Genomic DNA, 13,758 nt, shown 5'->3' with positions numbered 1-13,758 from the left:
CTGGGGCAGATTGTCATTTTTATCTACCAATTGATAGCTATGGTTCCTGCCCTGAGCCCACCCTCCCAGGAGACCCATGTAAAGCGGATGAAAACAGGAAGACAATTCCATCCCTCAGCGCCTCCATCTCACACAGCCTCTATCCGGTAGCTTGTTGGATGGTTGGAGAGGAGAGACCATTGCATCCCATTTTTGCACGTCAAATGCTGGACATCACTAGCTATTAACTATTTGACTCTGCTTTGGGTTTTCATTTGCTTCTGTAACACAGTGTGTTATTTACTAAGTGATACAAGTTTTAGAGTTGTTGCAATGTGCAGTTGCTTAAAGATCTGATTGTTTCTTCCCGTCTTACCTTGTGTATTAACTATCGTGTTTACTTTAGCAAAAATATCACATTTTCTCCCTACTTCCCACTTAGTGTTTTCAGTTGATTTAAAATTCACCTGATACTAAAGGTTCGCCTGTTATGTATGTCTCCTTTGACCAAATCCAAGCTGCTCTGCATGTGCCTGTGTCCAGGGGAAACACTTATATATTTTGTGTAAGCACAAAAGAGGTTGTTTGCCATTTTCTGAGCTAACTTTGGTTTTAAAAACAGGCTTGATAGGAGAATGTGTGGTTCTCCACAGACACTTTGACCTATGAGTATAACTGGAGAAATGAGAAACTGCAACTCTGATGGCAGAAGCATGAAACTTAAGAAACTGCAATTGACACTATTGTTTGAAATAAACTGACAAATTAACTCTCAGGTATTATACACCAATCAGCTGAAACGTTTAAACCACTGACAGGTTTAGTGAATAACATTGATTATCTTGGTACAATCCAATGTTCTGCAGGGAAACATTGAATTCTGTTGTTCATGTAGATGCCACTTGACACACACAACCACCCCTAAACACCACTGCAGAGTGGCAGTGGCACTCTTTGATGGCAGTGGTACTCCATCGGGGCAATGCACCATGCCACACTGCAAAATCTTCTGGGGAGTAACACTATTTACGGACTTAAAAAAAATGTAAATCTTATTCACCCATAAAACATTTGCTTTTTTCTCTAACTCCTTGCAACCTAAAATAGTGTTGATAGTGCCACTTTGCATTGGGCATATCAAGACTGGCCGCACTCAGCTCCTGCTTAGCTGCAATACAATGAAATCCTGAAAGAAAACACAGTGACTGAAGCAAAAGAAAATGTCCGAATCGTTGTTTAAATGAATGTTTCAATACAACTTAAATGTATTTGTTTTACTCTCTTCTAAACAAGTGAATACTTGTTATCCCTACATTTTCCACTCAGGAGGGATTCGCTAGTTGTGTTTGTGGGAAGAGGTTGTCTTCATATCTTTTTTTTTTTTTGCGTGTGTGTGCAGTGATATAACTATCTAGACTAAACTGTTTTTCTGGTCTCACCATCCTTCTTTATTTGTATGCTCATGAACAGTGTTAACTATTTCTTCTAGCTGTTTGCTCTGCAGAGCAGAGAAATTCATTTATCTTTCAGGAAAACTGATATATTTAGTGTTCATTTTTAACATGTGTCACAGGACACACAATAGTCCACATATAGGTTTGTCACATACACAATAAATAAACTACAGGGAAAAATGTTTTCACCTTACAAAAGGATTGTGACATTTGTTGTTTCAGGCCACTCAGTCCGACTGTTGGGTCAGAAGAAAGATGGAGGCCGGAGGCTTGGAGGAGCTAGACTGGACCTGCCCAAAATCAGGAAAAACCCTCTCATTGAAATCATCTCCATTAACACCGGGTAGGATACAGACACACAAACAGTGAACACAACCGCCAGTACGGTATATAGTGCGTGTGTGTGTGTGCTCTCTTTCTCTCTCTTTCTTTGCACTACCAATTAAACAGAGCGCCCCTGTGCTTCTAATTTTATCAGTTTCACATGGTTTGCTTGGGGTGTGTGTGTGTGTGGAAGTGTGATTGTATGTGCATGTACATATAGTGTTATTGTTATGTTGTTGTTAAAACATAAATGCATCAGAAACCCAACAGGTGCACAGCCTTTTGTCTCAGCTTCATTTTGGCTTCTATAATGAAAAACAGAAAAAGCAAGCCCAGCTATATAGATAGACCCTTCCTTTATCACCATTTTCATCATTTTCATTTTTTTCGCACCATAAACCATACTGTGATGTTATGTATCATCCTGTTACAACTCTATGTGTTTCTGCCCATTATGTCACTAGCATTGAGTTATACTTTACTCCAAACCGTTAAGCCAAGACAGCAGTTTTTATAGTGTAGATAAATATTGTAGATCAACATTATAGATGGATGGATAGGTGGGTATGTAGAGAAACTTGACCACTACTATGTGTGCAGATGTGCAAGCACAGACACTCACACTCACACATGTACACCCACATTTTTATGAGCTAATTTCATGTTGTTTACAGATCTGTGTGTCCCCACTAACCCATGTGCTGAATTCTCAGCGGGCTAGTTAAAACGGGTTACGACAGACTAATTCCACTGTGCTGGGCCTCCACTGATGATAATCCATCAATCATTCTCCTGCACGTCTTCAATGTCTGTATACTAATGGCCCGACTCACAAGGCGAGAAAGTAAATAACTTGTAGACATCGTGCTGGTGTTACATGAGACCACAGCTTTCTGGGTTTAGATAAATACTCTTTTGTTCTTATTTGGTCAAGCCCTTTAGCTTTTCAGCTAGCTGTCAAGAAAACAAGCCTCAGCTGCTGCTAATCACCACCTCAAAGTTATAGACATCACACGTTCAACAATACATTATCTCTCGATTTAGGAATGTTGCATGTGCATTTGTTATAGTCAGTGAGGGGGTTTCAACATTTAACAGGAATTTCCATCAGTGTTTGTGAACCCTCAGGGCTAATTACAGCAACATCCTGGTCCATGTTACACAGTGACCCACGAACAAGAAGGCTGTGACCTGTTCTCAGGTCCTCACCTATGATTTATAATGGCGTAATTGCCAGAGTAGACATTTTTATGATTATTTTGGTTGTGCTAGATGATGCAGTGGATACATTATGATGCTGTGTGTTGACAACATCACCATACTTCACATTGTTGCAATAAATGTCATACATTTCCATTTTGTGCTTGTTATTGGGGAACATTTGTCATCAAAAGCCTGTTCAAGACAGAAATGTTGCGCTGTTATTCTGCCTCGCTGATTTGTATAAACATATGATTACAGAATTTTGGGGGCCTTGGTGCTGTGGAGGAAGTAACAGGGCCGAATCTTTGTTAAATGGGGCCCGGCAGGACACCCCCACTAGCAGGGTTCGCGGAAGATGCTTGAATTTTGGGGAAAAGAAATCAAGTATTGGAAACCCTTGGAAATAGCCCCCTTTTTGACAAAGTGCTTAAATGTGCTTGAAATTCAAGTGAACCACATAACGCTGTCTTATATTTTGGACGCTTCGTCCATCGAGCCATTATAATGAAATAGTTTAGAGTCAGAAGTTGCTTATCTTTTCCTTTTTTTTTAATTCTCACGTGTCACTGTTTAGCAGTGCGCTCTCCCTTTTCTTTCTTCCTCGCCCTGATGATGTTCCGCCTGATGTTGTAGTTTTTCTTTACTTTGCTCCACTCTGAAAACCCCAGCAAAACCAGTAGGCCTGAGTATGTTGCAATGGCTAAAATTAACATAACTCAGTAAGCAGGCTTTTCCCCTCTCTTTAGCGGTGCTCTGATGTAATTGTTTTGCTGGGGTTAACTGAAATTAAAAGCTGCATCACTACAGTTTATTCTGTTTTGAAGATGATTTTTCCTTTCTTCATGATGTGTACTCCTTTTTTCCTGATATCAGGCAGAAAATTAATTAGTTGCTTTGAACGAGAAAAAAAAACACACGCCTTAAAAAGTACATGAAAACGCTTGAATTTCAGTTTGTAAAGTCCGTGTGAACCCTGCACTGGACATCCTCTTTGTTGCATTTCATGTCACACCTCTGTTGCTTCTGGAACTCAGAGATGCTGGAACATTATGCTGGTGTTGTTTATTTCAGTGTAAAGATAGCAAATGAGGGATTTTCTTTGAGGCAGTATTGAAAAATCTCAGTTTAAAAATGAGCTAAAAAAACATGGATTGCAAACATTCCTGGAAGTCTATCATAAGCAAAAATCTAGCTTTCGTGTGACATTTTTGTCTGCCTTACATGTTTAATAACATTGTGTCATGATCATTTTCCAGACTTACCGTACTCCCAGCCTTAATTCCAAGACGCATCAACTCCATCCTGTTAGTGCTTTCCTCCAGTTGAGTTTTCTCTCGATGTTTTTGATCTTCATTGGTCTTTATTCCGGACTAAAGCTTCTTAGACTACACTAAATCTAATATTACTAGAAAAAACTGTGAGTCCAGCTGGTTTAGCTCTTATTTTGCGGATGACCCAGCACTTCTGATTGGCATGTTTAAAACGCAAAATGGGAGCTCTGTGTCCAAAAGAAAATACAACCTCTTGCTACAACCGCTGCAGGGTAATCATGTTGGCCAGCACTTTCCTGTTTTTTCCAAAGTCTCATTCACTGCTTCCCTGTAAACCATTGCTTAAAATTGGCCACTGGTGTCATATGATTGGTTTATTCTTGATGTTTTGTCACGAACAGTTACAACAGGGGCAGACACACTTATGCTTGTGGCTCTCTCTAAGCATCTGTGTATCATTTTGGTTATTGTTGGTAAATCCCTTTCAGTTGCCTCTGGGTCGCTATCAAATCACAATCACAGAGTGGATATCTGTAGTCAGTGTACCTGCCTCTCTGAATCTCTCTATGTGTGTGAGCGTCTGTGGGCCATCCAGTCAGGATGTGTGCAGATGTCAGTCCCTTGCCAGCCTCCCTCCAGCAGGGGGTATGTATCTGATCCAAATGAACTCACTGTTGTTTTTCAGAAGGGTCAGGCTGGCTACAAATAAATCCCTTTGTTTTTACTCTTCTAACGGGAACTCTTTTTGGAGGCAGGAGGATTACACGAATGTGTTGTGACTGGGTGAATCTCTTGCAAATCACGCTAGTGTTACTGAAAATCCCGGCTTAATGTGTGCTTTTGTGTGATTTTGTCTGTCACTGGTGTCACTAATTTGATAGCTGTCTCGTGTGTGTGTGTGTGTGTGTGTGTGTGTGTGTGTGTGTGTGTGTGTGTGTGTGTGTGTGTGTGTGAAGGAAAATGGAGAGAATGTGCTCTTTATGTGGTCTGTTTTTAGATTATCTGTTTTAAATATTCTGCTGAGGTAGTAGTGACATCACTGGTGACATTTGTCAGCTGAAGAAACAGAGAGATCTTTGTCTGACACAGACACACACACACACGCTCAACATCGGTTGCAGTTGTTCTCCAAACTGCCTCTGCGTCAGACGAGAACATTTGAAACCATTAGCTTGAAGTGTGTGTGGCCTTTAATGTCTCCAGTTTGTAGCCAGTTTGTCTTTTTGTGTGAGCATGTGGCATCCCTTTGTTTTCTGATTTCAAGTTGATGTCGTGATGGTGGAGTTCTTCCACAGGTTATTTGCAGGTCCTTGAAAAGCTTTGAATCCAATTCAATTCTAGGGCCTTAAGTATCAACATATTTTTAATTTTAATTTTTACTTACTATGTAATGAGAGAACAAGTTGAACAGTATACAGCATCGTCATTGTTAGCAATTAGCGTGTTGATGTGAGCATTTAGCTTCAGTACAGCCTCATAGAGTGGCTTGCATTGTTGTATATTGTATTGTCTTTGATCCGATCACAAGTGGGCACATTTCTTTTGTAGTAGTGGTTAGGGAAATGCATCCTAATTCTTCCCCAACAAGGCCGTCAGTGCAGGACATGGTGATATCAGGTGATCTGCTCTTTCTGTGCACAGAGAGTGTGTGTGTTTGTGTATATACCCTGAGATCTGCCACATACCCCAAACTCCCTTTTTACACAGAAAAAAAAACCTTCTCCTACTTTTTGTCTAGTGATCATCCTTACATTCATATTCTTAAATAAAACCCATTTCCTCATTTCATATTAATCTGCACAGAGTAATTTTAGACTACATTCGACAGATGGACCTATTGTACCTTCGCCTTCACTTTATTAGTGCAAATCCTCACAACAGCCTGGCGTAGAGTTTCACCTGGGACTACCTATGAAAATTTAATTTCATGTTCAAATTGATTCACAATATTAGTTTCATTAAGTTGCATATTAATTTCATTTGGACCTATTAAACCCAAATTAGATTCCCCCAGTTAATTTTATCCCCATCAGAAAATAAATTCAATGTAGTCCAGCAAAGTCGTCAAATGCCCTCTGGCTTTGTATTAGAAAGGCGTTGTCAGGTTTCTCCTGGGCCATTAGCACAGTTATTTTGAGTCATCTTTACTTGACACATTAATGAGCAGAAGCCCTGATTAGTTCTATGAAAGTTCAGTCCAAAAGCAGCATGTCGCAAAAAATGATATTGCCATTTTCAACTGTGAACAATTAATAATAAACTAATAATTTGTTTGCTTTTGAGGGTCTCAGTTTGATTCGTTAATTTCCTTGCAGAAAAGGAGTATCCCAAATCTAGTAGAGATGGGAAGGACAGATGCTGAATGATGTTTCATTGGATATTTATTGAAGATTCAATTTTATGGTTTACTTTGAAAGCACTAATGACAGCAAGTGTGTACTAGCTTCCATGCAGTTGTTTTTGACTATGTCATATTTGAGTTCTATTCATTAAATGTAATCAATTTTGTGATAATTTGGTCTATCTGTTGTGGTCCATAAAAATACTTAAATGAATCCAATCTCAAATATTTTTAAATAATAATTTCACCACCTTTTTATGTGCAACATCATGAATAGATGTCCAAACAGCATAATAGCTCTAACCTCTTAGGGGACCTTGCATCTGGAAAGTTAACAGGCTCCTGAGGATGAAGTGACACAAAAGGCACAAAAATGAAACAGAATCAATCTCTGCCAAGGTTTTTAGGCAGTTTCTCTTCAATTATTGCTTTTAAACAGCTTTTGATAAAGGTAACAGATTTTGAGCGAGGTACACCTTTACACCTCCAAAGTTTAGATTTGCAGCTATATAGCGTAAAACTTTTTCACAGGCTTTGCAGGGGCCGTTGAATGGTCAGTGAGAGCGGTGAGGCAGTGCGGGGAGCTGTAGCTGATGAATAAAAAGAGTAAAAGAGAAAAATAGAGGACATACACACACTGTTGGTGAATTTAAACATAAGATTTGTTGAGGCACTTTGCATTCAACCCTATTCATGCTCCTGATGTTGACTCCCGCTGATGTCAGGCTTGTGCTCTTTAACTGGCTTATGTTCCAGTCGCCAGTGTGTAGTTTGGGGTTGTTTCTTGTGTTGTTTCTTCCTTTTTTCAAACAGATCAGCCTGAGGGCAGAGTTCCTTTTTCATACAACCTCAGACTGGAAAAAGACTTCTCTGTCTTTCTAATGCTCTGTTTTGTGTCCCAGTTTTAGCACGCTTGATACTATTAGGAAAATTGGTGCGTGTTATGTGTGTATTTTGCCCTAGGCTACACCATTGGTCCCTTCATGCTCTTTGTATATCTATATGTGTGTGTATTTGTTGTCAGTGACAGTAAAAGCCCCTTTGTGAAGAAGTTAAATCGTGATGCTGCAGTGTCATAAACAAAGAATTTATAGCCACTCAGTCAGAATGGTTCATTAAACTTGTGTGTGTGTGTATTTGTTGCTGCGCCTGTTTGTGTGAACCATTGCCATTAGACTCCAGGCATTAAAACACAAACCTTTTGTTCCACAGTTACAGCTCATTTCATTTCATTATCTATCTCTTCCCTGTTCTCTATTTAGTCACATTTTTGGCAGCCATAGTCCCTGTTATTGTTTTTGCACTGTGCTAAAAGTCAGGTGTTAATAATCCTCTGCTCTCACCCCAAACCAATAACCAACTTCATCACTCGTATCCTCCAGGCAGGCAGGTAGATAGCATGACACAGAGGGACACAGAGTCTTGTGCTTTGAGATCTCTCTCAGATACCTCGCTGATTTTGAACCAGCTCTGTATCATAACAATGTGGCCAGTGTATATAAATGAACTGTGGTAAACTCTCCATATAACCAGAACCTAGATCTGTGTTCCCAGTAAAACTCCCCTGGATGATGCATTTTGAGTCGTAAGGGCTATATAGAAGTGGGTCAAGAGACAGACCCACACCTCTCTCTCAATCTCAGACCAAAATCCGTTCAAACTGTAAAACCAGGCAGCTCTGATCAGATATAAACCAAGATGCGCTCCCTATTTCTCTCCTGAAATGTTTTCAGAAACATATTTTAGTGCTGTGGAGTTTAGAAACATGTATAGCTGCAGACATGTTCTTTTTGTAGTGTACCTGACATGCCCCTACAAACTATGCCCACCAATAGTACAAGACGAACCACCATTGCGATAGTTATATGAGCCTTATTATAATGCAACACTGTGGTGGAAAAAATATGAGGGCAGACATATAAATAATCCACTTTATAATACAGGAAGATGTGATTCACTGTATGACAAACAGGTTGTAACCCTTACCATTACCTTAACCCTCACCTTAACTGCTTTTAACCTAATACTTAATAGTTAGCTTATTAATAACTCATCACACTTTTGCAGGCACTTCTGCTTCCAGGCCAAAGGGAAAAGGAGGCTGATCGTGGACTGTCGTAGAGGTATGGCAGGCGAGTCATGTGGTTAGTGGGCGGGTCACGTAGCTGCTCCAGCCACAGCTTCACGGTCTCCTGCATAGTCAAAACTTTGATCAAACGGTAAATCTAAGATGCTCTGATCAAATACAAACCAAGATGCTGTTACTGAGTTTCATATTTGTTGCCTGAAATGTTTCAGAAACTGTTTTAACTTCCCTTTTCACTGTAATAGGACATTAGCCGCCATTGTGTCAAACGAACAAGTTTGCATGACGTCACCCACCAGAGGGAGTGTTTACTGGTCCAGTGCGGAGCTGTGCATTGTGGTTGTTGTAGGTTTTCTACCTTTTGAGCAAAAGCAAATGCCACAGCCCTTTTTCTCTTTTTTCCCTGGTTATGTAGCACCAATCTCAAAAGTACCCTGGTTTATTAAAAGATCATCTTTCCAGTGGTGAATTTTTCTTTAAAGAAGTCTGTGCTTCTGTTTAAAGCCTGTGTGAATATTATGACATTGTCAAAGTTATGTTTAGCATCTGTGGTTGTGCATGATGCAAATATTTTTTATTGATAATTCCTAAACTGTTTTCTTTCTTAGCCATTTTCATGATACTGTAAAAATATTTAGCTTGTGTTGGGTTAATGTTTTCCCTTTGCCACTTTCTGCACATAATTCTCCTTCAAATGCTTTCAGGGTTAGACTAAGGATAGGTCGATAAATAGAGATGCTGCCATCTCTTGAATAAAAGCAAACATTGAAGGATTTAATACATAATACATTTCAACAGTCCTGGTTTTTGTTACGAGTGGAAATTTTTTCCTCTCTGAGATTCTGGCCTCACCTATCCAGGGAGTATAAAAGATAACCTTGGAGCCTGTACAGCATTTTATCCTCTTTTCTTTGTTCAGCTCCTTCTATTCAGTTCCCCGTTTTTTCACCTTCTGACACCAATAGTAACATATTTATCTGCTTAACGGAAAGCTAATTTAATCTGGCCATTAAGCCATGTTGAATATTGCACCATGCCATTGTCAGGATTTTCAAAAGATTTTTAATGCCTTTTTAAACATGAATGTTTTGAATGCTTTACTCAAGCTACATAGTATTAATCTCTAATCATATTTTGTGTTGTTTTCTATTCTATTCATTTTAGTGGCTGGCTACAATCATAAAGGATTTGAACATGTTAGTGGCTCATTTCTCTCAGACCTTTATCCCTGCCAAATCCTTGATTTCTATAATCACTAATAATCACCGTAGCGAAATACTCAGACGCGTGCACACACACAATGTAAACATAGCTGGTAGACACAGAGTAAAAAATGTCTGTGTGCTTGAGTGTTTGCGAGCATTTTGAATATGTTTGTGTTAGCTGATAGGCCCCCAGTGTGTTAGCTGCTTGTTTCCTGTGATTTGCGTCTGGCTGCCACAACTTCTCCATCCTCTCTCCTTGCCGACACAGTGGAATAATAGGTCTTATCAAGCTTGCTGCTGACCTTTACATAGATGTGTGTTAACCATTGTGACCACGGTGTAATGCTCAGGGCTTTAGCCAGCTGAGAGAGGAGTAAATTTGGGGTCACAGACGTCTAGGTGAATGGAAAAACAATAAGCCTCAGAAAAGGCAGGGCAAAAGTTAGGACTTGGCTGTAAACGCACAAACACAGCAATCCTGTACTACCTTAAAAAAAGGTTGAGACAATAATATTTCATGACTCCTGACCGAATGTTACCCCGGCAGGGTCAGAATAATGCCTATATTCTAAAGAAGAAGGCTACATACAGACAGAAATGAGGTATTTAGGATTATTGATTTTAGGTCAAAGTGCCATTTAAAAAAAACATCAAAATAGACAACTAAGAAATAGTCCCTTCCCTTTTGGCTTGTAGCAGTAATCTTCCTGGGTCAGCCAAGGTAATAAGGGAGGAGGTGAGGATGCTGTCAGACAAAGCTGTGTTTTTGTTGGGTTTTTTTGACTATGTTTTTCAGCTTTTGAGAAGTCTTTGAAACAGCGTGACAGCAGATTCAGTATGACAACAGCCAGTTTTTCTTTTTGTACATATAGTTGATCAGATTTGTTTTTAATAATTTAATTTTCCATATTTTAACAAATCAGGTAACTCAAGGTTACTTGCTGGTCGTCATTTTTGTGTGTGTTTGATCATCAAAATAAGAATAACTGAGTGTTTGTATTGTGTATGTGGCTTTGTTTGTGTGCATATACTTTAAATCTACTGCTGGATAATGACACACTTACATCAGAAGTGGTACAGTTAAGTGTGTTATTAATGCCAAGGTCTGGCCGTCACATCACATTCACACACACAACTACAGTACAGCTTACAGCTTTTTTTCTGAAATAGATTCATAAAAAAATAATAAAAGTAGGGCTCTACTATGCGACTCAGATTCATGTCAGTTGGATTGGATTTGGCTATTCAATGCAAATGTTTGACTTTTCATTCCTTTATTTCCTTTATTTTTGTTTGAACAGGTCTCAGCTGAACATTCAGTGACATTCACCTCATAGAGTAAACAAGCTAACTACGCAAATGTCTGACAATGTGAATGTGCAACAACATTTTTTTGACAAAAGAAGATATCAAGCAAAAGGGCGCCGAGTAGCATGAAAGCAAGGAGCAAAAGCAAGCTAATAGCTAATACACTGCACAGGGACCGACCAAAAAAAAAACCCCAAACAAAACAGAACAAACAAAAAAACTAAAACTGTTTGTCTTGAAGAAATCTCAGTTGACGAAGTGCTCCCAACTGATTATTTGAATCTCCAACTTTTAGGGGACAGTTTTAGATGAAAACACAGTGTAACGGGAAAAAAAGATTCAAAGACTGACACTTTGTTGCAGTTCACAATCACTGGAAAACTTGTGAAACAGTTCTTTTGGCTTGTGAAGTTCATCACGGTTGCATCAGTGTGTGGGAGTTTGTACAGCTTCTTCTCCAGCACTGTAAGTTGCAAGGACACTTTCTTACACAGCTGGAAGAAATCTTAACAGCAAAGAGGCATAGTACACACTGACCTGTCGATGGAGCTGTATTTTTCGAATTTACGTGAAAAAAAAATCCTTTTTCTATTGCAGGTGTTACAAACATCAGCTCCTCTAGAATACACATCAGAGTCTCCTCACCACACCTTATCCTTTTTCCGCATTTCCTTACTGTCACATCCAGTTAACTTTCCAGTTTATACACATTGTTCAATACTCTTTTTTTCTTAGATTGACTGTTATCATACTGGTGCTCTTTCATGCTTTTCAGCACATCAATGACAGTCTTCAGCACCTGATAGTTGTGCTTCACTTCCTCAGTTCCAATCAGCACGCCTCAGAGCTTCCTCCGCTGCCAAATCCTTTTCTTAGCGCTCTTTGCAACAATTTCTGTTTGGAGATCAGTAGAACTCAGCACATTGTGTTTTTTGATGCCAGAGGCCGTGACGTTGTGGGGTAAAAAAGACACAGCACGGCTCACACTTTATAATAAAGACTATCGCTAAAGAATAGTAGAGCCACTATAAGAATAGAGGAGGCATTTTTGGTGATAAAAGTCGCTGATAAAAGAGAAAGGGGAGCACGGTACTGAGACACAGGGAAAAACGTGAGGAGATGGGAAGTCATTAGCCAAGTTAAAAGCAAATTGAATCAGGCCTATGTGCTCTTTTGTAATTTGAATATCTCTAGCAATTACAGTGTGGAAGTGAATAAGGCCTGTGAGAATGAGGAGCCACTTTCCCCTTGAGTTGCCACAAAGAGACATACGAGGAGTCTCTCTTTTTTCCCCTCTTTCTCCGACACGCAAACTTTATCCAACAACCGAAGCGTCTATGTCAGCTCCAGCTTGAGACTCCCTTTTTGACAATAATATCACCGCCACCGGGGTTCATGTGATATTCACTGCGGATGATTTGTACTTATCTCTCCCCTCATCTTAAAAGCAAATACACAAGCCACGTTGCACTGCTCTACTTGAATGCGTTTTCATTTTGTTGATCACTGGTCAATGATCTCATCTTTTCTTTTCTGTGTTGTTTCTCTCCCCGAGGAGCGGGGTGAAAATGCATCATGTGAAGCAGCAACAAAAGAGGGAAAATGTGCTGATGTGCCTCAGAAAAGTCGAGTTACAGAGGAGTGAAGGGTGTTTACACAAGGGTTTCTGATCACGTACATATGTGTGTAGGATTGCGTGAATGCATGGATGCGCAATATACACACACAATCCCTTTTGATTTTGCACTTTAGCACACACACACACACACACCTCCACACACACAAAGGAATTCCCATTTTCTTTTTCTATTTCATTCCCGACACACGATCATATGCAGACATGCCTCCACCCACTCACACACACACACATACCCACACCTCTCGCTATGTACCATGGTGGCCTTTCCTGCTGTTTATCAAACCAATGTATGGGTAGTTTTCAGCTCCACTGGTCTGAACATATTATTCCATTTCCCCTCTTCCCCACTGCTTAACACACAAACACACAAATAGATGCCCGACACACACACACACACACACACACACACACACAAACACACAAACACACACGCTCTCCATCCACCGTTCTTCCTACTTACTCACCAGGAGAGACTTTGCTCCCCACAGTAAATCCAAAAGATTGATGTGTCTCCTTGGACAAAATGAGATTGTGTGTCATTACAAGGCATTACACTACAGAACCCCTGAGTAACTGAATTAGCCCCAGTGAGCAAACTTGTTTTACACACACACACACACACACACACACACACACACACACACACACACACACACACACACACACACACACACAGATCGTCTTACAGGTTATTTGCACAAACCTGTGTCCTACATATTTCATTCCATGAGGCAGTCATCAAGACAGAAACATCAACCCAAAGATGAGGCTTTCTTTCTGTGACTAAAACATGAAGCGTGTCATTTTGTTTGTAGGGTGGTCTTGTACATATGCAGTGCAGTCAGATTATACGGACAGTGACGCATTTTTTTGTTGTGTTGTTACCAGTGCGTTGGACTTTAAACAGGAAAATTGTCGCTTAGGTCAGATCCTTTTGACTTCAATGTG

General features: G+C 39.9%; 1 protein-coding gene across 4 annotated transcripts in view; it reads left to right on the top strand.

Annotated features, from left to right (window-relative positions):
- cdkal1 (CDK5 regulatory subunit associated protein 1-like 1) overlaps nucleotides 1-13,758 on the top strand; it is a 306,706-nt gene that overhangs the window by 93,529 nt on the left and 199,419 nt on the right. For all 4 annotated transcript variants that reach the window (XM_088084047.1, XM_088084048.1, XM_042489706.2 and 1 more), the window contains exon 7: nucleotides 1,656-1,776. In XM_088084047.1, coding sequence (XP_087940173.1) covers nucleotides 1,656-1,776 — 121 coding nt within the window. The remainder of the gene's footprint in view (nucleotides 1-1,655; nucleotides 1,777-13,758) is intronic.

The sequence above is a fragment of the Plectropomus leopardus genome, chromosome 11 (genome assembly GCF_026936395.1).
Source record: "Plectropomus leopardus strain MGB_pleo_1.0 chromosome 11, ASM2693639v1, whole genome shotgun sequence".
Taxonomy (NCBI): domain Eukaryota; kingdom Metazoa; phylum Chordata; class Actinopteri; order Perciformes; family Serranidae; genus Plectropomus; species Plectropomus leopardus.
Note: the sequence above shows the minus strand (reverse complement) of the source record. Positions and strands in the feature narration are given on the sequence as shown.